General features: G+C 38.2%; 2 protein-coding genes across 4 annotated transcripts in view; one reads left to right on the top strand and one right to left on the bottom strand.

Annotated features, from left to right (window-relative positions):
• The window catches only part of LOC311078910 (uncharacterized protein), a 427,873-nt gene that overhangs the window by 103,310 nt on the left and 298,294 nt on the right, over positions 1–26,269 (top strand). The window lies entirely within an intron of this gene.
• Positions 7,439–24,554, bottom strand: LOC311094249 (uncharacterized protein). The gene is made up of 3 exons (XM_084132062.1): positions 24,469–24,554; positions 23,461–23,653; positions 7,439–11,197 (listed from the first exon to the last, which is right to left on the bottom strand). Exons 2-3 carry the CDS (start codon positions 23,627–23,629, stop codon positions 9,183–9,185), a joined length of 2,184 nt encoding a protein of 727 aa, XP_083988188.1. The 5' UTR covers positions 23,630–23,653; positions 24,469–24,554; the 3' UTR covers positions 7,439–9,182.

Here is a 26,269-nt window from a genome sequence, read left to right as displayed (position 1 = left end):
CATTGAAGCTCTCAAGTCATCACAGCAGAGTTCAGTGAAAGCCAATGATTCTGTACCAACAGTTGCATCCCCATTTGCTTCTACTGCTGCGGAAATGCCGGTGGTGAGCACCAGATTACAGTGACTCCATTCAACATTTCAATGTTCTGGGTGACTCTGATCTTAATTCCACAAGTGAAGTGGTTACCACTGTTGAAGGTAAAGGACGTTTTTTGGGAAAACAGCCTGTGAAAATCCAGTTCCCATGCTTTGGCCGACTAGAAGACTGTGATGATCCTTTGATCTTTCTGGAGAAATGTTATGATTTCATGGCTCTCCACCCTCTTTCTGATGAAGAATTAATAGCAACACTCAGGAATGGGAAAGGAAACAGTAACCAGTCAAACTACCAGTTTATTTCTGGTAGTTTGGCAATTTGTCTTCTGCCTCGTCGAATTTCTGTCGCTCTACATACGTCATCTGGTATAATTGAAACTATTGGCTATGAGCTACGTACAGGCGCATTTGATAGACATCCATAGCGCCCAATAAATGGCTCTGGGCATTCGTAAACCATGCCTCAAATACGAGAAAATGAACATGTGGTTCCCAGACCACGTCTCAATGAGACAAGGTCTGGCGTTAGCCAGGCTAGTATTTTACAGTAAAAACGTTATAATCTATCCATTTTTATAGTCGATTTTTACTCATCTCAGTATAGCAATAGTTTGGTAAAAGCTGTTCATTCATTTACACACAGAAACACGATTCATATTTAAACAGTCTTTTTGTGTGTACAGACACTATTGTGATTAGAACAAAGCAAATATAGAACTGACCTATTCCTCAGCTGGATCCGTTGCTCCTCGAAATGAAACTTCCAGCACTTCTGAGTTAAATTTTCCAGGATTATTATTAAGATAGTATTATTCCTCACAGCGTCGTAAAGTACATGAGTCTGATTACTCGCGGTGTGTGTTATCCAGCTGATGTGGGCGTTCACAGGTTTGCATGGATTGACTCGGATCATTTGCGTTTGAATAGCGCGCCCTCTCCGTGGGCGGGGTCACATTAAAACATAATGAGCTGAGATGAGAACGATCTCTCTCTTTTTTTTATATTACATAAACTGAGAATATTTGTTTTTTATATAAATTATTTCATTTAAAAGAATTAAAGCTTCATGCCTGTGTGTCTGTATGCCTGTTTGACTGAGTATTCGCTGAGTTAGTTCATTTTCGGAAGCGTTTCAGAATGGACTTAACTGACAGAGAGAAGGCAGAACTTGCATCATGCTTATTTTTCTTTATTTGGCAAAAAGCACAACACTTTGTTTTTATTGTGAGTATACACAAAAAAAATACACACTTAACAGGATCGAATGATGTATGACACTTGTATGTAAAATCAAATACAACAGAGTATTTTGAGTCTCTTTTGCAAAGATAAGAAAAAAAGCGAGCAGATCACGGCGGCGTGATTGCCGACCCCAGGGGGTTAAAGTTGCGCATTTAATTCAAAAAGGAAAGAGGATTATGGTCACAGCACACCACAAGAGGGTGAGAGCATGCCAAGTACACCTCAAAATGTTGAATAGCGAGGACTAAAGCTAAAGCCTCCTTCTCAATAGTAGAATATTTCCGCTGTGCACAAATAAACCCATCCATCCACCCCATATTCTACCACTTATCCGGGGCAGGGTCGCGGGGGCAGCAGTCTAAGCAGGGATGCCCAGTCCTCCCTCTCCCTGAACACTTCCTCCAGCTCTTCCGGGGGGACACCGAGGCGTTAGTCCCTCCAGCGTGTCCTAGGTCTTCCCCGAGGCCCCCGAGGAATTGCAAATGTTGAATCTGAAAAGCAAAGTACTTCCATGGGTGCTATTATGACCAAACTCTCTGGCTACAGAAGGTATGCATCCAATCATATTGTAATGACCCTGCAGTCAGCGCTAGTAACTAGGTGCATTATGGGAAATTGTGCGTTGGGAGTTGATTTATGCGTTATTAAATCAAGATAGTTGGGTATTTGTGTTAGTAAAGTTATGTGTTTATGTTCAAGTTAGTTAGGGTGTTCTTGGATGTGTAAGGGAGGGACTTGGCGATGGGGCCTTGTCTGTGTTCTTATTCTGTGGAATAAAAAGAGAAAGAACACAGTACTGCCTCCTGCTGGTTTGTTCTATGCTCGTATCTCGCGATAGCAATTAGCCTATTAAAAGTGCATTAGCATAGCTTAGCTCCGGTTAGTCCACACGTTTTACTGAATAACTGCTAGTTATTACATTGGTGTCAGAAGTGGGATTTATGCTGTTTAGAAGACGCCATCATGGAGCGAAGTGCTCTACATCATCAGCACCCCTTTGCTAAAAGACAGCGCCTACTCGGACATCACTAGCATCTACTGCAAGGCTGAATGGTCTTAAATGGTATGGGGCGGCCAACACTGGTGCCGAAATCAACAACGATTTGATGTTCTCAAAAGCACACTGGCAGACACTCAACCATTGAAATGGTGTTCTCAGGCTTAACAAGTCGGTAAGAGGAAACACTACAGTCGCAACATTTTTACAGAACATGCGATTGTAACCCACCATTCCTAAAAAGCATCGTAATTGTTTCCGGTCAGCTGGTGGTGGGAAATCACAAATGGCCCTAAACTTTACAGCAACTGGACGAACTCGTCCACTTCCGATAACCTTCCCCAAGTAAACTAAGGTGGTGGAGGTTATGGCCCTTGCTACGAAAAGGACTGCTACAGCCGGAGGTCCTCCGTTGGGTTCATGGGGCAGCTAGAGCAGGCCATTTTGGGAACTCCAAGATGGTATGGTGGCTGCGGCAGCGGTTCTACTGGCCGGGATGTCGGCAGGATAAAGAGCTGTACGTCCATTGCTGCGATATTTGCACGCCACAGAAAGGACCCAGCCAACGCTGTCATGCACCGTTGCAGCAGTACCTAGTCGGAGCGTCTATGGAGAGGATCGGGGTGGACATCTTGGGTCTGTTTCCCATCACAGAGGCTGGCAACCGTTTTGTCCTGGTCACGATGGACGATTTTACGAAGTGGCCAGAGGCATATGCAGTGCCGGATCAGAGTGCTTCCATGACGGCGCAGCAACTAGTGGATGAGATGTTCATCCGATTCGGGGTGCCGTACGAACTTCATAGTGACCAGGGGTAGGCTTTGAGAGCCGATTGTTCAGTGAAGTGTGCCCGCAATTGGGGGTGGAGAAGACAAGAAGCACTCTCCTCCAACTGCAAAGCAATGGACTAATTGAGCAGTTCAACCGCACCCTGGCCACCCAACTTGCCATCTTGACCAGTCAGCACCAGAAAGACTGGGACCAGCATCTGCCCCTGGTCCTGTGGGCATATAGAACAGAGTGTGGGTGTTCTGCCCCCAGAGGAAGCGGGGGTTGTCACCCAAACTGACTCATCATTGGCAGGGACCCGGGGAGATTCTGGACAAAATTTCAGGTGGTCTTCCAGGTCTGAATGCCTGGACGGGTGTTACGACCCCCGATATAGTCTAGGAGTTCGGGGGTCCAACATTAAATTGACATTAAAGAGAAACATATATGATGCTCAGGTTGTACACATAAAATCCACCAATTCAGGTAACTGTGCAAAAAAGCCAACACCTTTATTCTGTACAACAAGGTTATAGGCGAAGTAGCCTAAGACAAACACAAAGAATATAAATAAATATATACAGTGGATACAGAGTTTCTGTAAGATGGTCAATAAATATATACAGATGATACAGAATTTCTGTAAGATGGTCAATTCCGCAAAGAGGAAGAAGGGACGTGGACGGCGCCAAAGAAAAGAAAAGAACAAAACCAAACAAAGTCTAGCTTGTAAATAACCTCTAATCCTAACTAAGAAAATACAGGCCGTGCAGAATTATTAGGCACGTTGATTTTCTGATCATATTTTATTCCCAGGAACATTTTGCCAATTCCAAACCATATTAATCTTAATAACTACTATTCATTTAATCATTTATAAGTGATATATAATTGTTCATGAAGGCTGGAAATGAAAAATTCCTTATTTTCAGGTGTGCAGAATTATTAGGCAAGTTTTCTTTTTCAGATAAAATAAGCCAAAAAAGAGATTTAACTAAGACTGAAAAGTCAAAAATTATTAAATCCCCATGAGAAGAATGCAATACTAATGCAATACTAGAGATTGCAGTTAAGGCATGACCATTGGACAGTGAAATGCTCATTGGGTCAGCAGGGTCAGACAAAAACAGGTGGAGAAGAAAAGACACATGTTAACTGCAAAAGAATGAAGAATTAAGGTGAAAAATTAAGTGTGAAACCATCAGGAACCCTTTAGTCTTCAGCGCCGCATTTTCCAGAACTGCAACCTACCTGGAGTCTCCAGAAGAGCAAGGTGTCAGGATCTCAGAGACTTGGGTTAGGCAAAGAATCCTAAAAAATGACCCCCACTTAATAAGAATCACAAGCTGAAGTGTTGTGAAATACATGAAGACTGTTTTTTTATAGGCTTTATAGACAGACAGATTGAGAGTGACTCTTGAAGGACCAGCACCACATCCTCTTCTACCACTGTTTGAAGAATTCATCTTCCAGAATACATTTTAATAAGTTTTGTGAGTTAATTTTTAGTCCATCTCTGCAAAACGGACTTCAGGGTAGGAGATGGACTAAAAATAAACTCACAAAACTTATTAAAACGTATTCTGGAAGATGAATTCTTCAAACAGTGGTAGAAGAGGATGTGGTGCTGTGGTCTTCAAGAGTCACTCTCAATCTGTCTGTCTATAAAGCCTATAAAAAAACAGTCTTCATGTATTTCACAACACTTCAGCTTGTGATTCTTATTAAGTGGGGGTAATTTTTTTAGGATTCTTTGCCTAACCTAAGTCTCTGAGATCCTGACACCTTGCTCTTCTGGAGACTCCAGGTAGGTTGCAGTTCTGGAAAATGCGGCGCTGAAGACTAAAGGGTTCCTGATGGTTTCACACTTAATTTTTCACCTTAATTCTTCATTCTTTTGCAGTTAACATGTGTCTTTTCTTCTCCACCTGTTTTTGTCTGACCCTGCTGACCCAATGAGCATTTCACTGTCCAATGGTCATGCCTTAACTGCAATCTCTAGTATTGCATTAGTATTGCATTCTTCTCATGGGGATTTAATAATTTTTGACTTTTCAGTCTTAGTTAAATCTCTTTTTTGGCTTATTTTATCTGAAAAAGAAAACTTGCCTAATAATTCTGCACACCTGAAAATAAGGAATTTTTCATTTCCAGCCTTCATGAACAATTATATATCACTTATAAATGATTAAATACAAAATGAATAGTAGTTATTAAGATTAATATGGTTTGGAATTGGCAAAATGTTCCTGGGAATAAAATATGATCAGAAAATCAACGTGCCTAATAATTCTGCACGGCCTGTAAAGAAAACAAAAATCTTCAGCGTCCTACATAATCTTCACTAACTACCCAAAACCGAAAGTACATGGAGTGGCACTCGCCCCTAACCTAGAGTACTAGACAACTCAAAACCCTACGTGTTGCAGTATATGAAGTGGGGAGAGAGAAAAAAAAACACACACACACAATACAGGGACGTAACAACGGGGTTGACGGGTGGTGCTTCATAAGGATCGGTTGGCACCGTACCACCCACTGGTTCCAGAGCAAAAGACTGAAGGAAGCCAGAGAGGCTCCCCAAAATCCACTCCCAGCACCGAGACGGACAATAATGGACTCAAATGGAGGTCGAAGCGTGTTTGACGCCAACCGGGACATTTGTTGAATTTTGTTGTAGGAGATTAGGGTTGTGGGGACACTAACCCTCTTGGGCATTGTAATGACCCAGCAGTCAGCGCTAGCAGCTGGGTGCATTATGGGAAATTGTGTGTCGTGAGTTGATTTATGCATTATTTAAGCAAGATGGTTGGGTTTTTGTGTTAGTAAAGTTATGTGTGTTTATGTTCAAGTTAGTTCGGGTGTTCTTGGTTCATTTACTGCCTTATATAAAAATGTGTCTCTCACCGTCATGGAGAGAGATGTGTGAGGGAGGCACTTGGGGATGGGGCCTTGCCTGTGTTGTTCTTTTTCTGTGTTTGGAATAAAAAGGAGAAAGAACACAGTACTGCCCCCTGCTGGTTTGTTCTATGCAACTCGCAGAGTGTCCTGGTCATGCGGTATATGGGACATGTGTGCTTGCATGTCGTTATAGCAATTAGCCTATTAAAAGTACATTAGCATAGCTTAGCTCCGGTTAGTCCCCACAATTTACTGAATAACTGCTAGTTATTACAATATATTTGATCAATACATGGTTGGACTTTTACTTTCTGATGCAAGGATGGTCACCTTATGACCAACACTAGCACTTTTAAAATTGAATGCAGAGTACATGCAAAGATTGGAAAAAAATTCCACACCATCAGATGTCTGCTGTTGTAACTGTACAGTACACCTACTACCAGTATTTGCAATTATATATACATATAATTGTGTTGTGATCTATCAGTCCTTACAGGCAATAGATGAACTGTTCCTCTTCCTGAACTACCTAGCCCTCGGTCCTTGGAACCGATAGGCTATGCTGTTTTCAGCTGATGAATGAATGGAACATTGTAGCGCAAATCCCATCCAATAAATCGCAACAATCTTTGTGCTTTGTTACTATTGATATGAAACAAAGTCTCAGATTTCAAATTACGTCCATTTTCTTACGAAATTCAAAAACATAAATAGCATTTTGGCGCTGTGGCGTGAGATCGCTCTGGCGCAGCTCAAGAGAAGCACATGATCTTCTCTTCCGCATTAATAATACTAGGTACAGCGCGAAATAAACATGAATGAGCATCGAAAGTGTGTTAAAGATAGAGTACAACTAACATAACACATGTAAACAATGTTATGTAACGTCACATTTACCTCAGAAAAACCATACCCAATGACCATAAACTTGTTAGTCTAGAAAAATTTACTTTAGAGAGGAGCATTTTGCTAAATATATGCACCATATTACATATTATAATTTTTTAATGTTCTTCAATATTTAATGTATGTTTGAATAAATCTGGCAAGTTTTTATAACAGCCACCATTTAAATGTTTATATTTCATTTAACTTTATTATTGTAAAAATAAATGTGTAATTTCAGTGTTCATATACAAATCAGTTCATTTTTACTTTCAATATAGTAGATCAGAACTGACTCCCATAGTTTACAGCATTAGTTGATTTGTTTTCCTTGAGAAATTTTGCCATGTATTGTACCTGATATCCAAAATAATCAATGAATATAATCAAATCGAATCGAATTGCAAGCTTGTGAATCAAAATTGAATCGAATTGTGACATTTGTGCCAATACCCAGCTCTAACTTGAACAATGTAAAAATGAACAGCACACTAAACATTTCTTAAACAAAGATTTTTATTTTTATATACAGTATAATTGTGCTTCAAATTAAAAAAAGTATTTACCTTCACCTTATTCTTGTTTAAAATCATTTATATTATATATATGAATGTATATGGAGCGTGATAAAAAGGTAACCTTGAAATCGTGGCGTTAAAGGCGCACTGCATTTTGTGCTGGTGCTCCCAAATAAAAAAGTTAGGCGCACCAGTGCAACCAAGGCAAAAAGTTAGTCTGGAGCCCTGAGCATGTTAAAATTGTCACTTTTTAATGGTGAGCAAAAACGTTTTTTGTGTGTGTCCCTTTAAAGATATAAAAGTTTGGATGACGCGCAATTTTCTTTTATTAAATCCAGACAAGACAGAGGTAATACTTATCGGTTCAAAAAACCGCCCACAAAACCTCTCACAATACAACTTTAACATAGTAGGATGTCCTGTTACTTTATCCTCTACAGTAAAAGACCTGGGTGTTGTACTAGACTGCAACCTGTCTTTTGAAAATCATATTTCATATGTTACAAAAACAGCCTTTTTTCCACCTTAGAAACATTGCTAAGCTACGTAATATGCTATCAGTTTCTGATGCAGAAAATTTAGTTCATGCGTTCATGACCTCGAGACTAGATTACTGTAATGCTTTATTAGCTGGTTGTCCTGCATCCTCAATAAACAAGCTACAGTTAGTCCAAAATGCCGCCGCTAGAGTTCTTACTAGATCAAGAAAATATGACCATATAACACCAATTTTATCATCACTGCATTGGTTACCTATAAAGTTCCGTATTAATTACAAGGTATTGCTACTGACTTATAAAGCCCTAAACGGGCTTAGCTCCAGTCTATTTAACGGATCTTCTATCGCCCTATAATCCATCGCGCTCTTTAAGATCACTAAATTCGAGGCTTTTGGTCATACCTAGGATATCCAGATCAACCAAAGGAGGGAGATCATTTTCACATTTAGCTCCAAAACTCTGGAATAGCCTTCCTGATACTGTTCGTTGCTCAGACTCACTCTCCCAGTTTAAAACTAAATTAAAGACGCATCTCTTCAGCCAGGCATTTATATAATATTTTTAATCTTACAGTTAAATCCGGTCTCTAGTTCATAAACGCCAGAGGAGAACTGGCCCCCGACTGAGCCTGGGTTCTCCCAAGGTTCTCCATTAGGTCACCTGATGGAGTTTTTCGGTTCCTTGCCACTGTTGTCTTTGGCTTGCTCAGTTGGGGATACTTAATTTAATTAATCAATCAACAATACTATTGATCAGCATTACCAAACGTGGACGTTTTACACTAGAAACAAACACTGATGTACTATTTTATTTAATACTGTGAAGCTGCTTTGATACAATCTGTATTGTGAAAAGCGCTATATAAATAAAGTTGACTTGACTTGACAAGAACGCATAGTGAGAAACGGCCAGAAAGATGCACAGTTTTTTCTTTTTTCCATGAGCGCCACCTACTGTCAGAGATTGACATTGCATTTACTGACTTTTTTTGCATTGGTCTTAACAGACAAATCTCATGTGAATTTGGTGCCGAACATTCGTGTTAATGTGAAAATGTCCTGTCGTTTATCGTGGCTGTTGGGAAACTAACTTAGAAAAAACATGTTTCTCCGCACATAAAGATGAGCTACTGTGATTTCAGACTGTGGTGATGTGGTTTCTCCACTGCATGGATCTTCATGTGTCGCTTCAGGTCACTTTTAAAAGAGAAACTCTTTCCACACTGATCACACGTGTGCAGCTTCTCTCTGCTGTGGATCATCTCATGTGATCTCAGAGATGATGATCGACTGAATCTCTTGTCACAGTGTGAACAGAACACATGTAAGGTTTTTCTCCAGTGTGGATCCTCTCATGTGTTTTCAGAGATGATGAGTGACTGAATCTCTTGTCACAGTGTGAACACATGTAAGGTTTTTCTCCAGTGTGAATTCTCTGGTGCTGTTTTAACTTGGTCGCTGTAATAAAAGTCTTCTCACACTCAAAGCACATGTACTCTCTCACACCAGTGTGAGTTTTCTCATGTGCATGTAAAGATTGCCGCAGTGAAAAACTCTTTCCACACACAGAACATGAATGCGGCTTCTCTTTCGTATGAACTGTCATGTGTGTCTTCAGCTCTGATGACCTAAGAAATGTTTTGCCGCATTGATCACATGAGAACGGCTTCTCTCCGGTGTGGATCCTCATGTGACTCTTAAGATTACCTTTGCATGGGAATCTCTTTCCACACTGATCACATGAGAACGGCTTCTCTCCGGTGTGGATCCTCATGTGACTCTTAAGATTACCTTTGCATGGGAATCTCTTTCCACACTGATCACATGAGAACGGCTTCTCTCCGGTGTGGATCCTCATGTGACGCTCAAGACCTCGTTTGGTTGTGAAACTCTTTCCACATTTATCACATGTGAACGGCTTCTCTCTGCTGTGGATCATCATGTGAATCTCAAGACCTTGTTTGGTTCTGAAACTCTTTCCACACTGATCACACGTGTACGGCTTCTCTCCGGTGTGGATCATCATGTGAACCTCAAGACCTCGTTTGGTTGTGAAACTCTTTCCACACTGATCACACGTGTGCAGCTTCTCTCTGCTGTGACGCTCAAGACCTAATTTGGTTGTGAAACTCTTTCCACACTGATCACATGTGAACGGCTTCTCTCCGGTGTGGATCATCATGTGAATCTCAAGACCTTGTTTGGTTGTGAGACTCTTTCCACACTGATCACACGTGTACGGCTTCTCTCTGCTGTGGATCATCATGTGACGCTCAAGACCTAATTTGGTTGTGAAACTCTTTCCACATTTATCACATGTGAACGGCTTCTCTCCAGTGTGGATCATCATGTGAATCTCAAGACCTTGTTTGGTTGTGAAACTCTTTCCACACTGATCACACGTGTACGGCTTCTCTCCGGTGTGGATCATCATGTGAATCTCAAGACCTCGTTTGGTTGTGAAACTCTTTCCACACTGATCACACGTGTGCAGGTTCTCTCTGCTGTGGATCCTCTCATGTGTTTTCAGAGATGATGAGTCACTGAATCTCTTGTCACAGTGTGAACACTTGTAAGGTTTCTCTCCAGTGTGAATTCTCTGGTGCCGTTTTAACTTGTACGCTGTAGTAAAAGTCTTCTCACACTCAAAGCACATGTACTCTCTCACACCAGTGTGAGTTTTCTCATGTTTATGTAAAGATTGCCGCAGTGAAAAACTCTTTCCACACACAGAACATGAATGCGGCTTCTCCTTCATATGAACTGTCAGGTGTTTCTTCAGCTCTGATGACCTAAGAAATGTTTTGCCGCATTGATCACATGTGAACGGCTTCTCTCCGGTGTGGATCCTCATGTGTCGCTCAAGACTTTGTTTGGTTGTGATACTCTTTCCACATTGAGTGCAGGTGAAAGATTTCTTGGCTCTTCTTTTCTTTAAAAATGTCTGTTTAGTCTTTGAGCGACTCAAAGGTTTTTCTCCAGGTTGGACATGATGTTCCTCCTCCACTTCACTCAGTTCTTCTCTCTCCTCCTCCACTTCACTCAGTTCTTGTCTCTCCTCCTCCACTTCTCTCAGTTCTTCACTCTCCTCCTTCACTTCACTCAGATCTTCACTCTCCTCCTTCACTTCTCTCAGTTCTTCACTCTCCTCCTTCACTTCACTCAGTTCTTCACTCTCCTCCTTCACTTCTCTCAGTTCTTCACTCTCCTCCTCCACTTCACTCAGTTCTTCACTCTCCTCCTTCACTTCACTCAGTTCTTCACTCTCCTCGGTCTCTTCCATCGGGTCTGACATGAAAGAAAAACATAAAATTTCATTTCATTCATTACCACTTCATTCGCCATGAACTTGTTTGTTTCTTTTATTATTTTATGCAATCAGAAACCCTCAAACCGGTCGTGCTTTGTATCTCTCTGTGCAAATACTTCCTTCCCGCTCTGCCAGAAAGCAGCTGTCATTTACTGACGGAAAGCATGACAATAACCGCAATAAAGCCGTATATTGCCGAAAAGCGCATGTTGTCTTTTTTAGGAGCAATTTGAATGGTTTTGATAGGACCCGATGTCAATGCAGTGCTGAAGTGCCAACTAGTCTCTCCCTATGGAGGATCCCTTTACCACTCTACAGATAAAGCACTGTTGGAAAAATGCGTTTCGCGTACCTACCCTGAAGTGACAAAATAAAATAAAGGAAAAAATAAAGGAAAGACCAGTACTTTGTTTAGGCTTGGTCTGTAGGGAATTTCAAACCCGCGCACATATATTCAAATGCACATAACTATAGAACCAATTCTTAATGCGCATGTGAACGCCATCAGCGTTTCTCACAGGTTCGCGTTTAAAGTTTGTGTAGAGAGAATGGTGTCGTCTTAGCGGCCCCTAATTTAATAACAAATGATCGTTGTGACGGAAGCGAATCAATCAAAACTAAGAAGAAACGCAGTTAATGGCAAAAAAAATATTCAAGCTGCTAAAAGTCTGTTTCCTCTGTTCTAGTGACTTTAATATTATAAAGGCTATTTTACCTTTTAGTCTTTAAATTGTAGACTTTGTTTACATTAGGGCCCTAACGTCATCGATTACGTCGACTATGAAAATACGTCAACACACATGAAATGCGTCGACACGTCATTCATTGGTACGTTTAAATATCGAGTAGCTTCTGCTCCCTTTCATGCTGAAAATGACAGACCACGATCATCCAAAGTATGGGAATACTTTAAACTACGGCCGAACAGAAAGGTGCTTTGTTTACTATGCAAACTATGCCCCATTCGGCGACAATAAAACAGACTTTAATTTATAACTTCAACTTAAATCTGTCAACGAAGCTCACCAGAGGTGGGGACCTTCCGTGAGGGATTGTGATTGACCTACACGATTAATGTTATGATTTAAGTGGATTAGCGGTGAAAATCACGAGCGCAAATGGTTATAGGAATATAATATAGTAGGCCTAATTGCATGGGATGCAGTTCTAATGTTGTGCTAATTAGGGCTGGGATGGTTACCGCATTACCGCAATACCGCAGTCACGTGACACCTACCACGGGTGTGAGCTAGTCACCGTCATCACTGCAAAAAATATATATTTTTTTTAAACAAACACTGGCCTTCACATGTTCACGTTGTGCCTAATGACATGGATTCATTATGACGTGTCTAATAACATTGTGTCTTACATGGATTCATGGTTTTCTAAACAAAACTTATCAAAAGATGGAGCAAATCCGACCTTTAACCTGTTAACCGTTGCCAGTGCGCCCACGCACTGAAGCGTTGTTTTTTTTATTAAGTTCAAATTTACTATCAGATTTAATGTTATACCTTGACAAACTATACATCATTAAAAAGATATAAGACTCAAGTTTCAGTATTTGACCACTATTGTATTCTGAGAAACTTATAGCGACAGTTATTTCTTAATTTCTGTCAGGAGTTATGAAATGAAAAAATGAGTCGATACCTTTAATATGAATTATGCGCGTCAGCCGGTTTCATTCCTAAAAAAAAAACTCTGTGCTGTCGTCATGACAGCGATACACAAAACAACGTCCCTCAGGGCTTTTAGCTCAAAAATGTGCAGATTTGGTGAAATATTGATAGATTCTCACTGATTCTTGAGAGTCGGGACAAAACATGTCCCACATAGAAAAGTCTAATTTATAGCAAAAATTAAGAAATTCATCATGATTGACATACTTACAAAGTTAAATCTAAAGGAATTCTATATACCTATCTGATTTTTAGAATAAACTTTTTATCTTTTTGGGGAAAATTTGCTTAAATGTATGGTCTGTGGTTAGAAGGACCATGTTATTGCACTTGTCCTCAGCAAGAGGTCACAATATTAACCATCCCAAAAAACTTTAAAAAAGCTCTACAATTGTGAAAACATATATCAAATAAAAAATAAGGGGTATAAATATAAAAAACAATGCATGAAGTGAACATCAAACAATATTTTCCATAAAAATCTGCCTATTAAAGTTGTGTCCTCAGTTTCTGTCAACTCCGTCAGATTTTTTCATAAAGCTCTTTAAATCAGGAAATAGCATGGTCAGCTATATCCCTGAGGACCCCTTTTCATCTCCCTACCTGTGGTGAATGCAGCACTACCACACATGCTCTGGTACATTTTACATTTTTTTATATTTTAGACAAACAATGTCAATATTCCTATGGTCACAGCTGCACCATGTCAATACCATCTTTCTGTTAAGATACTTTTTTTAAAACCATAGTGGATTGAATTTAAGCATTTTAGTGAGGTTATTGGGACAGCTAGCAACTGAGGAAAAACTACCTAGCTGCAGTGTACAATACATGCTTTGGCAGGAAAATACATGCCCTTACGTCAACTCCGTCAGACGGTTCTTAGAACCTGACGGAGTTGACCTGTAAGCTGACGGAGTTGACAAATCCACCAATAACCTCTTAATGTGTGAATATAATATTATTTGTGAATATAGTGAAGGGTTAAACTGTTATTTCAGGGTTTTATTTACACAAATGCTTATACATAGCATGCATTCCATTATTTAACCATACGCATCTGACTTGTAGATAATGGGCAGGCAGTGGTCTACTTATTATTGTGTAACGTGTAACTTTGCCAGCACTTTAATATATATATTTATATATGTAGAGACAGAGATAGAGAAATGAGAAGCCAGTGTAGGGCTGGGCGATATGGCCAAAAAAAATGATCACAATCTTTTTTTTATATCATTCGATATCGATAATTATCACGATAAATGTCTTTCAAGTTTAAAGGCAGATTTTTGCTCCTAAGTGAAAGTTGTAGAAAACAGAGCGTTAATTGTGATTTTAAACTACTCTTTATTGTCAGAACATATCATGACAAACAGGTGAACATTTCACAAATCTGAGGTAAAACATTCAAACATTTTCCGTCAACACCGTCAGTTTTTCCGTCAACACCGTCAGATCTTCGTCAACAGCGTTGGATGTTTGTATGTTTTTGTTTATTTTTTGGGGAAAAAACTTATTCTTCCTTCAGTTTATGTTGTTTTTGTAATAAAGGACCATCTGATCTACATCCTCTTATGTTTTATTTATTTAAGGAATTTGTTTTTACAATATTGAAATTAAAATCAAAGTTTGAAAATGCAAATATTTAGAAATCTGAGCTTTCAGAATAGTGTGAAATCACAACTTAAGTTTATATATTGGATTTTTTTTACATATCAGAGTAACTAAACACTATTACAATATACTTCAGAACTTTAGATTCTTGTTGGATTTGAAGAATTAAAATTGTATACTTTTTAGTGTGTCTGACGGAGTTGACACAAATCCAGTTCTGAAGGGAAACATGTTTATTTGTTAAAAATGTGTTTTTATTTAGAACCTGTTCCTTTACATGGTTAAATAGCTAAGACCTTTCTCTGCAGAAACATATAACTCTAATTGATATAGTGTGTATTTTTAAAAAAAGTTTTTTAAAACGTGTTTTGTCCCGACTCTCAAGAATCAGTGTTCTCATAGATTTACATCAGATTTCTATTGACAGGAATAATATTTATTTAATTTATACCCAAATGTGTTGATGCAATCTTTATGAGCGTTTGGCACTCTTATTTACTGTGTTTTCAATTCATACCAATAGCCTGAGGGCGCTATTATGCACAATAATAATCCATATATGGAACATGAAGAGCCATAATCATGTGACATTCCAGGACGTCACTGATACACACACAGCTACAGAAATCGCGCTGTAACATGCAGATAAAGATGTTTTGAAGACAATAAACATGATTGCAATGATATTTGAGTTACCTGTGTTTTTCAAGCCATGCCAGGTATTTTCATAATAATAAATTATATTTATAATGTAATGCTAATCTATAGACCATCATTGTGCAGAATATGATCAAATAGTATATTTTCTGTCTGATTTTTTTTTATCTGATGCCAAATTAGATCAAGAAGATTATTTAAAACACTTCACTTGCTTTTAAAGTAAGTTTGGAGCACAAACATGGTTTTAATCTCATAAATTGTCATGTATTGATGGTGTGCTAAGCTAACATGCTAGCTAGCTCTAGGTGGTTCTATCTTGAAAAAAATTTAACTAAATACAGAGTTTTAGACTTATCATCTTCATATTTTAAATATAATATGGTCAGACATGTGGCTTTAGCTGCAGTGCATTTCTAGATTGCTACAGTGTCAACTTCAATTTTATTTTCATGAAGATGTTTCATAAAAATAAATTTCTAATAACTTTACAAAAATTTATAAAAAAAATTTTCATTATGACAATAATTAATTCTACATTTACAATAAACTGCCAGGTGTCAGCTTTCAAATGAGATCATACTTGTGCTTTTAGTACAAAGGGTTCATGAACTGTATCTGTTTCAGTTTGGGTATGTCATTTCTGGGGATTTTTCAAAAGTGGGGTTGCAGCTTAAGGGCCTGTTCACATATCGCGTCTTTTGCGTGCTCAAGTTCGTTATTTCAAATGTAAGCGCGCGGTATGCGCGCTCATAATGGAAGCGACGCGGTCGCGATGCGACGCGCTCGTTTTTTCCAAGCGCGTCCGCGCCGCATCGAGATAAAAGCATCTCAACTTTTCAGAATGCCGCAAGCGCACCGTAGGTCACGTGACAACTTTAACGGAGTGTGCAGCTGATGGTTGCTTATAGCAACGACCACTGATGGGCAGTAACGCGTTAGAAGTAATCCGCGTTACTGTAATCCGATTACTTTTTTCAAGTAACGAGTAAAGTAAGGGATTACAATTTCAAAAACAGTAATTAGATTACTGTTACTTCCCCTTAAGCAGGCTGCATTACTGCGTTATACTGCGAGACTGTCTCGCGACGTGAGCCGTGACTCGTGACTGACAATGACATGAGCGCCGCGAAGTCAGTGGTAAACACTATGGCAAGCGATCGCGTTCAAAAGTCTTTAAACGAAACGCGTGAATTTTGACGCGTCAACACGCACCGTTTGTCCGTGTTCAGACGTCATGTTTATTCATGAACGATGTCGTAATGGTAAACTGTATGCACGTGCAAACATCAGACGTTATTGTTCATGAGGGATAATGCATTGGTACGTTGTGAGTGATGTCAGTCTTATGTCATGATTTGTCATGCCTTTCGTTTCGTTTAACGTTCTTTCCCAAGATAAAAAAGTCAACAGCTCTTAGAATGGGTCTTTTATTTTAGCAAACTGTCAAAAACCCTTTTCAGACTGTGTGCAGCTGAACCAAGAAAAACTTAAGATTGCATGGAGCTGATAAGCATGAATGGCAGAAGAAAAAGACTGCAATTAAAAAACAAAACAAGAGAAAATTATTTTAATGCAAGCAATAAAAAACTGCACACATCAGCTGTGGAATAAAAGAAAAGAAATGCATGATCAACTAGGTTAAGGCAAACTCCTTTCTTAATGTAAACCCTGTCCACCAGCCCCAAAGGTTTCACAAAGTTATTCTTGCCACTGTAACTTATGGCTTCCTAAAGACAGGTTTATGGGTAAATAAATGAATAATAATAAAAAATATATACCAGGGCTCAACATTTAAGCCTTTTCATTTGTCCTTTGGTCGGTCATTCACTTGTCCGAGTAAAAACATTTGTTAGAACAGAAAAAAAAAATAATAATTTGTGTGTGTGTTGTAAATATAATTTATTCCGAGACATTTTTAACATCTACTAGCTGCCAAATGGCAGTGCAAGGGCTAGAAAATAAGCTAGGGCTGTGCCACAATACTCAGGAGGATGTTGATAAGTGGTATGAGGATTTTTGTAAATTTATTAGAGGGGAAATAAACTCAAGTAAAAATAGTATATCTAAGAAAAAACAGTTTAAACGGGGTGTAAAGCCCTTTTGGAATGTCCATCTTCAAAAGTTATGGAATGAGCGAACAATAGCAGAGAGAGGGTTTCTTAAGTGTAAAGCGTCTCAAAGTAAACAAGATCTGAGGGAAAATTATAAGCAGAAGCAGTCACTTTTTGATAAATATGTAAGATTTTATAAAAGAATGTTTAATAGGGGTCAAGCATTAAAATTTGAGCATTTACAAACAAGTAATCCACAACAATTTTGGAAAGAGATTAATAAATTGGGTCCATATACAATCAAGACCATTCCTATGGAAGTTGTCATGGAAAATGGTGCAGTGGAGCTGAGAAAAGAGCGACTGGTTAAAAAATGGGAACTGGATTTTTCAAACTTATATTCAGGTCTGACTAATATTGAAGATTTTGACCCGGTGTTCAGTGTTCTCTCAGTTCAAGTAAAAGAAAATCTTGAATTAATTATGGGTGATAACAGCCGTTCAAATATTTATCTGAATTTTGATATTACCTTGGAAGAAGTGAGCGATGCTCTTAATAAGGCCAAGTTGAGGAAGGCTATGGGAGTGGAGGAAATTCCAAATGAGGTGTTAAAGTCTTTACATCTTAGGCATATGCTTCATGGTTTATTTAAATTTTGTTTTGACAACGGTATTGTTCCTTCTACATGGTATAAATCAATCATTAAACCTATTCCTAAATCAGCAAAAGATGACCCTCGCATACCTCTTAACTACAGAGGAATCAGTCTCCTAAGTACTGTTTATAAAATCTACTCTAGTATTTTAAATGCTAGATTAAGTAATTTTTTGGAAACAACAGAGTATCTAGTAGATGAACAAAATGGATTTCGAAAACACAGGGCATGTATTGATCATATTTATATAATCTCAACAATTGTCAGAACTAGATTAACTGAAAACAAACCTACTTTTGTTTGTTTTGTGGATTTTAAAAAGGCTTTTGACTGGGTGAATAGGGATTTGTTAAGTTTGAAGCTTCTCCAGGCAGGGGTTGATGGGAAGTTTTACTGGGCATTAAAATCTCTGTATGCAGACTGTGTGGGATGTGTTCAGGTGAATGATGAGCAGACTGAGTGGTTTCGTATTCCTTTTGGTGTAAAACAGGGGGATATTTTGTCCCCATGCCTGTTCTCTCTGTTCATAAATGATTTGGCTCTTGAAATTAAACACCTAAACTTAGGGGTGCGCTTAGACGGTGTCATTGTTGGCATTCTGCTCTATGCTGATGATGTAGCGTTACTGGCTGAAAATGAAGAGGATTTACAGAAAATGTTAGATGTTTTAGAAAATTGGTGCTGTAGATGGAGACTTGTTATAAATCAAGCAAAAACGCAAATTATGCATTTCAGGAAGGGTGTTACTTTACGAAGTATAAAAGTTTTTACTTTTGGTAATACCGTTCTTGAGTATGCAACCCAGTATAAGTATTTAGGATTTGTATTTGATGAATTTATGTTGTTTGACAGAGGAGTTAAAGTCTTAGCTGCTGCAGCCAGTAGAGCCCTGGGTTCTGTGATAAACAAGTTAAAAATATGTAAAGATCTTGGTTATGGTACGTTCTCCCAGTTGTATGCTGCCTGTGTGTCCCCTGTGTTAAATTATGCTGCTGGTGTGTGGGGGGCCGTGCAGAGCCCAGCCCTGGATGCTGTAGAAAATCGTGCAGTCCGCTGCTTTTTGGGGGTTCATAAGTTTGTCCCTGTGCTGGCAGCGCTGGGTGATATGGGCTGGGTTCCTGGTTCAGTCCAAAGGAAATGTGAAATGGTTAGACTGTGGAATCGATTTATTAATCTGCCTGAAAATAGAGTAACAAAAAAAGTTTTTCTGTGGAGTAAGAGTAAGTCCCCCTGGGCTGCAGAGCTCCAGACTGTTTTTGCTGATGTACAACTCCAGTACGTATTCTGTAATTATTTGCCTTGTAGCGTCAATAACATCAGATCCAATTTGATGTCAAATTTTAAACATAAATGGCTGATTGGGATTATGGCTAAGCCAAAGCTAAGGACTTACTTCCAAATTAAAGATGTATATGAAACAGAGTTGTATGTAAAGGCAAATTTGACAAGGAACCAACGATCTTTGGTGGCTCAGCTGCGAACTGGCATCCTTCCCTTGGCCTTAGAAACTGGCAGGTTCACTCAAACTCCTGAAGAGGACAGACTCTGTAGATTGTGTGAGTTAGGAGAGGTTGAAAATGAAACTCATTTTGTGTTATATTGCCCACGTTACGATGATTTTAGAAATGTATTATTTGGTGAATTGTTTGTTAAAAAGCCTGAAATATTCTGGATAAGTGATGATGACAAGATGAAATGGTTGTTTAATTTTAATGCGTTTAAATTGGCTACTTTTGTTTGTAAAGCCTGGATGCGGCGGCAGACTTGTTTATTTAAATAAGTTCATGTATGTTGTGCCTACTGTCTGACAACTGTTTTTTTTTTTTTTTTGGTTGGTGTTATTGGTGTCTTACAAGCCCACTAGGGCTGGGCATACAGTAGTATGCAAGACACAATAAATAAAAACTATTCATTCATTCATTCATTCATATTCCGAATCAGTATTCTCATCAGTTCAGTCAGCTTTAACATATATAAATCGGCATATTTATATTTTAACCTTTATAAAGGGCATTTTTCCATAATTGTTTGCTTCATCTTTCATTTAAAATTCTTAAATTTGATCAATAAATTACAATAGAATAATAAGATGCTAAAGGGTTGTTACCAATCAAATAAACGGCATTAAATAATGTAATGAGATTATTTAAAATATTTTTTGAATATACAAATAAGAAATATTATTTGTGCATAGAAATAATATTTATAAACCGCCAGTAGGAGGCGGCAGGCGACCATCTTAATGAGTGAGTCATTGATGCAATGTGCATAAAGTTAAAATACTGAAACTAATAAAACACGTTTTAAAAAAGAATGTTTAATTTGATCCAATTTTAGATGATGGAATATGCAGAAAGAATAGAATTAAGCAGAAAGGTCTATTGCTTTATAGCGTATTCATTTCATGCATCATGTTTTTGAAAAGTAACTAGTAAAGTAACTAGTAAAGTAACTTATTACTTTTGAAAATAAGTAATCAGTAAAGTAACAGGATTAATTTCTTGGAGAAGTAATCAGTAATCAGTAACTAATTACTTTTTCCAAGTAACTTGACCAACACTGGCAACGACAGACGCCTCCAGAGCGCAACCGCCCTAGCGCTTTGGTAAAAGGAGAACGCGGCGCGCCTAGCGTTTTCTACGCGTTTTTAGTGTGAACAGGCCCTAACAGGTTAACAAGTTGGGGAGCGCAATGTTCCATGACACAATAACATTTCATTCGTAGGCTATTGACTATAACCCCTTATTTACACTATCTGTGGCGAGTTACGCGGCTACCGGAGCTGATCGCGCCCACTCTAGTCAATGCTTGTGTTTACACCAGCCACGACGCGGCGCGTTTCAGAAGCGTCTCTTCGCTAAAGATAGGCGCCTAGTCTATTTTCGACAGACGCTGCATCCAAGTCAAGTGTAAAAAAAAAAAAAGAAAAAAAAAAAGTCACTTTCAAAATAAACACTGTGCAGACTCCCAATTATATTGCAAATGTATTATAGCCTATAATTTGAAGCCCCAAAAGCAGGACCTCAGCTTTTAATTGCACATGCTTATTTAACACAATTCTCTCACGTGAAGACCGCGTTTGTCAACCCTCGGAGTCGCGGCCAGTGCACAGCACCAGAGTAATCTCGACAGCTACATAATCAAATTCACAAATATTACACCATTTAAACATTATTAAAAATACATAGGCTACTGAGTTACTAAAACAATCTTTGTCAAAGAATACACTTGTATGTTCACAGTTTGAACGCTCTTATTTCCATTTGTTTAATTTCAAGATCTGAGGTGAATTATAAATTGTTGTTTTTACAGCTACAAAGCTGAAGCACTAAACGATATTCAAAGTCACATTGCATGCTTTTAACATTAAATAAAGCACATAAAGAGTACCTGAGATTATCATCGCCACACTTTGTTTGTTGTTCCAGCCGCGACGTCGCAAAAAAAAAAAAAAACGTGGGGAGGGGGGTTGAGGTTTAAAGCGGTTTACCGCTATACCGCGGTAATTTCTTGCTTTTCAACCGCGGTAAGAAAAAATCCATACCGTCCCAGCCCCAGTGCTAATTGCATGGGATCATGGTCAAAATTCCCAATATAGGCTATCACACCAGAAATCATGTAATTGTAGCAAACCATGAATAATTATTATATTTTATAATTCTCTCTGTTTTGCATGTGTCATCATCATCATCATTATTATTATAATTTATTTATTTTTGGCTCTTGTCACAGTGTATAGGCTACTTAGCCTGAATTAGCACTGTTCATAGAGGTACGGTAGGCAACACCATTAGGATCATGTAACACAAAATAAATGTTTTTTTTTTCTTTATGATACAGGAAATAATCTTAGTTTCGTTTTTATTTTGTTACCATAAGATCTGCGGACATCACTGGGTTTTAATTTGAGATATAAGAACTTTGACGATACATATCGCCTACACATATTGAATCAAAATATATTTATTCATATAACATAAATTGCACCATTTTCTTAATTTCTAAGTCAATAAAGTGTAGGCTAAATTAATAAATGTAGTGTAAATGTAGTAATGAAACAAACTTCCATTCAAAAGTTTGGGGTCAGTAGTTTCTCAAAACAAATTAATACCTTCATACAGCAAGGAAGCATTAAATTGATTAAAATTGACAGTAAAACTTTAACATTGTTTAAAAAAAAAATCTATTTAAAAAATCTATATATGAACTTTCTGTTCAAATAATCCTTTAAAAAACTATCACAGTTTCACAAAACATAAAGCACCACAACTGATTTCAACATTGATGATAATAATAATAATAATAATAATAATAATAATAATAGTTATGCTAAAATTTGTCTAAAATTTGCTAAAATTTGCATCACAGAAAAAAAAAACTTTTAAAATATGTCCAAATAGAAACTGTTATTTAAAATCGCTTCGCTGGACTCCCGCAAAATAGAATTATCTATAAATTGAATAAATTATTCATCTGTTGCACAAAAGCAACAAGAACAACTAAAACAACAAAGAAACGATTTACAGGCCAGAGTTTCTATCTATTTATAAAATGTTTGCAGCGCTGAACAACGTAGCCAATCACAGACATGTGTGTTGATTTCTTAAACGCCAATCAGATGCATTTAAGATAGAATCCCCTCGCCGCTCAAAATGGACTTTTTGTTCAGTGCTAAGTTCTGCATACTGGCAAATCATCTGATTATAGCAAACACAGTGTAGATATTATGAAAGATTCATTGAGCAGCCAGTTTCATTGATAATAACAGAGATTTTTGAGATCGAAATGAACTGAGACGTCAGTTTTTTAGGAATTAAGGGAGAAATCCGTCCCGCGCAGGTCTCTAATGTAGACTTTAAAAACAAATGACTAACATTATATTTACATTAACAGTAGCCTATGCTACAATCTAGTGTATGTGAACCTTTTTGCAGATAAACACAAGTGCATTTTCGGTTATTGGACGAGTTACTTAAGTAAATCAGATAGATTAATCGACAACAAAAATAATCGTTAGATGCAGCCCTAGTTTACATACATGTTTGTTTTCCTGTGTGCAATATTTTACAAATCTGATTATTGTTATTGGCAAAATCCCCAAAAATATTGAGATAACATTTTTTGTCAACATCGCACACCCCTACGTTGATCACATTCATCAACCCTGTTACCAAGGTTATTATAAGAAGAAGAATCTCTATAATTATCAATAACTTGTATGATATTTGACAAATACAACTTCAACTGTTCATCAGTAACTTAGTGTTTACTGATTATTCCTAAAAAACTAATCTAGTAAACTATATTGAAAATGACTAAAATTTTGGTAACATTGTTGCAAATTGGGAACCAGATATAAATTATGTAAAATAAAACGGTTAAAATAGTATTTAGCTTGATCTGATGTTGACAATCAATATAAAAATGTCTCAAACCTCCCTTTACTGACCATTTGTTGAAGAAAACCCAGAACATTCTGTACCGTTTCATAGTTGAACTGTTTATCTAAATGTGATAGAATGTTTCTAACATGAATGTTCTTCAGCATCCTGAATGAATGAAGAATAAACACCAACCTCTTTGTTCTTCAGGATCTTCAGTGTGTTTCATTCTGCAGGGTTCTGGATCACTCATGTTCTCACTGTCCTCTTTAATAAACTCAGTCTTTGCAGATTTCAGCTCTTCCTGATGCTCGTCTTCACTTGTTTTCCAGCATTTAATGGAGAATTGCAGTGGGAGGAGCATCACTGATGACGAATTTCAGGAGATCTAATAAATGAGGTGAAAACAGGAACTATTGTCATGAAATAAAGAGTGTTTTCAGGAGATCTGTTAATATTGATGAGCCTCAGACTATCAACACTCATTCAACAAGCCATTCAGGATCATCAGCAGATCATCTCACTTTATTCTGAGTGTTTGCTGTTAGAAACACATTATTTGAGTCAGGATACATGATAAAAGCCTGTAAAACTGCTCTACAGATAAATAATTACATAAGCATAATATGTACATTTGAATCTAAATATATTTAGATTTCATGACAATCACGAAGTACTTAAATCATTAAAATATTACATTTTATGTGCGCTGAATCTGACAATGATCATAAAACGTTTAAAAATAAATAGCATCACAAAGCAATATATTTCCAAAAGTAAAGCGCTATTCATTTATTAATATTAACATTTAAGAGTTGATTTTAAATGTCTGACGTTGCTTATTATAGGCTCAACGTAAAGTAACTTATCAGTATAACACTTGAGATCGTTTCCCATCGATCCCCCTCACAGATCTCACACTTTAACTCTTGACATTCAGTAACAGTTCTCACACAAACATCGAGTCAATCACACAAACGAACACAAACTCGCTCAGGTCTGAATGAACTCAACATATTCTCCTCATGCTCGCTGCTGCTGCACTAAATGTTTATTTCAGAAGGAAGACGCCAGAAAAGACGCACAAGTATCGCTGTGATCGATGAAAACAATACAGAAATGAGTCTGTCGCTTAATCAAACTGTATAAAGTGTGTGTGATGGTTGTGTAAATATGAGAAATACCGTGAACTGCTCTCCTCACCTCAGAAGACTCGACGCTGAAACTCTCAATGAGGGAAACAGTGTTGCAAACTATTGTCAATGGGAAAGTAGCGAACGCGTTCTTCTTCTTCTTCGTTACGTTTTATGGCGGGTGGCACTAGCATTATGGTGCATTACCGCCACCTACTATGTTGGAGCTTCTATGCATATAACTAGGTTACTATTTTCCTACTCTTAATAATATGAGAGAGGAAAAAAAATACAATAATTTAATAAAAAAAAAAAAAAAAAATTATATATATATATTGTTTTATGGTGCTTAATTTAACCCCTTGTTAGGGTATTAAATATAGACACCTTCTACCTTATTTTGTTTATTCTCATGTTAGGTAAAGTCAGTCGAATTCGTTCTAAACAATAAGTATATAAATTTCCATACTTACAATTCAGTCGAAAGATTTTTCGACAACATACATGAACATCAGCTTTCATCTTCATGAGGCGCAATGGCAAGGCATCTAACCCCGGAGAGGCCGTCCTTGGTGAATCAGCGTCTGACTTTGACATTCCTTACAATACTTTTTATAGTCCACACGCCCTCCGCACAGATTCAGTCCTTTACAGACAATCTGTCCAATCCGAAGTCTTGAACTGTCCTCAGTTCTGGAAACCCCCTTGTAACTCCATATATAAAGCTCTTTCCTTTGTTCTCCTTTGTTTGCTGCTCTGGACCCTCTGCCTTTCTCCTGCGCCTCATGCTCCTCATCAAACGGGTAATGCTTGCCATTTCTACTTTGCTAAGTTACATGCTTTTCACTACTTAATGTTACTTCTATCTATTGATTAAATGCTTAAACATGAGTACATCATTGTCGTTTCTTGCATGCATTATTACAATAAAAAGTTTATTACAAAAACAAGTTGCAGTGTCTCTCTGAACACAACAGTTCAATAATAAAGACCTTTACAAAACCATCTCCATTGTCTTTAGTAATAAAACAATTTCACAATAAAGGCTTTTACCAAACAAGTTGCATTGTCTCTTCTTAATAAAACAATTTCACAATAAAGGCTTTTACAAAAACAAGTTACAGTGTATTTTCTTATATAACACTCTATTTTACTAGGTTATAAATGTGGTTAATAACATACATACTTTATATATGAAGGTCACCGATTAATACAGAATAAATTGCATATATATTTCACGTCTAAAACGATACTTGGTTACTCACGTAACCTCGGTTCTCTCTAGAGAGGGAACGAGTATTGCGTAAGGAACTTACGCTACGGGAAAAGTCATCTTTTCTCAAGATACTGAAGCCAAAAATTATCCTAATTTTTCATATTTTGTCAACGCAGTGCAGCAGGCGGCACAGCAGAGCTAGAGCGGGCAATACTGCGTGCTCATTGGCTGCCGCGCGGCAACTGCTTAAGCCTACCAGTGAGCCCCGCGTGACGTCACGCCCAATGAGGGCGCACGCGCCCTCGCGCGTCACAGCCCGCCAGAAGGGGCGGCGTCAGAGCGTATATAAACAGGGCTCGGAGGCTTAACTCTCTGGTTTCTGTCGAATGAAGCGACATGAGCTCGGGGCGCAAGCACGGCAGGGAACGCAATACTCGTTCCCTCTCTAGAGAGAACCGAGGTTACGTGAGTAACCAAGTATCGTTCTCTTACGAGAGGTTCTCTCGTATTGCGTAAGGAACTTACGCTACGGGAACCCTTTGTCAACGCCGTGCGCGCCATGCATCCACACACAACTCCGGGGGGGGAGCCCGGGGAGTGAAGAGTGGGGAGAGAGGTGGCCAGCAATGCGGGCCAACACATGTACATAAGCACC

The sequence above is a fragment of the Abramis brama genome (genome assembly GCF_963993115.1).
Source record: "Abramis brama genome assembly, chromosome: 1".
Classification (NCBI taxonomy): domain Eukaryota; kingdom Metazoa; phylum Chordata; class Actinopteri; order Cypriniformes; family Leuciscidae; genus Abramis; species Abramis brama.
The sequence above is the reverse complement of the archived record's forward strand: the minus strand, read 5'-3'. Positions and strand labels throughout refer to the sequence as shown.

Excerpts from the sequence above, each read along its gene's own strand:
- LOC311094249 (XM_084132062.1), bottom strand. The coding sequence starts at position 23,629 with ATGCTCCTCCCACTGCAATTCTCCATTAAATGCTGGAAAACAAGTGAA. Across the intron at positions 11,198-23,460 it reads AGATCCTGAAGAACAAAGAG|ACCCGATGGAAGAGACCGAG; the intron begins GTTGGTGTTTAT and ends CTTTCATGTCAG.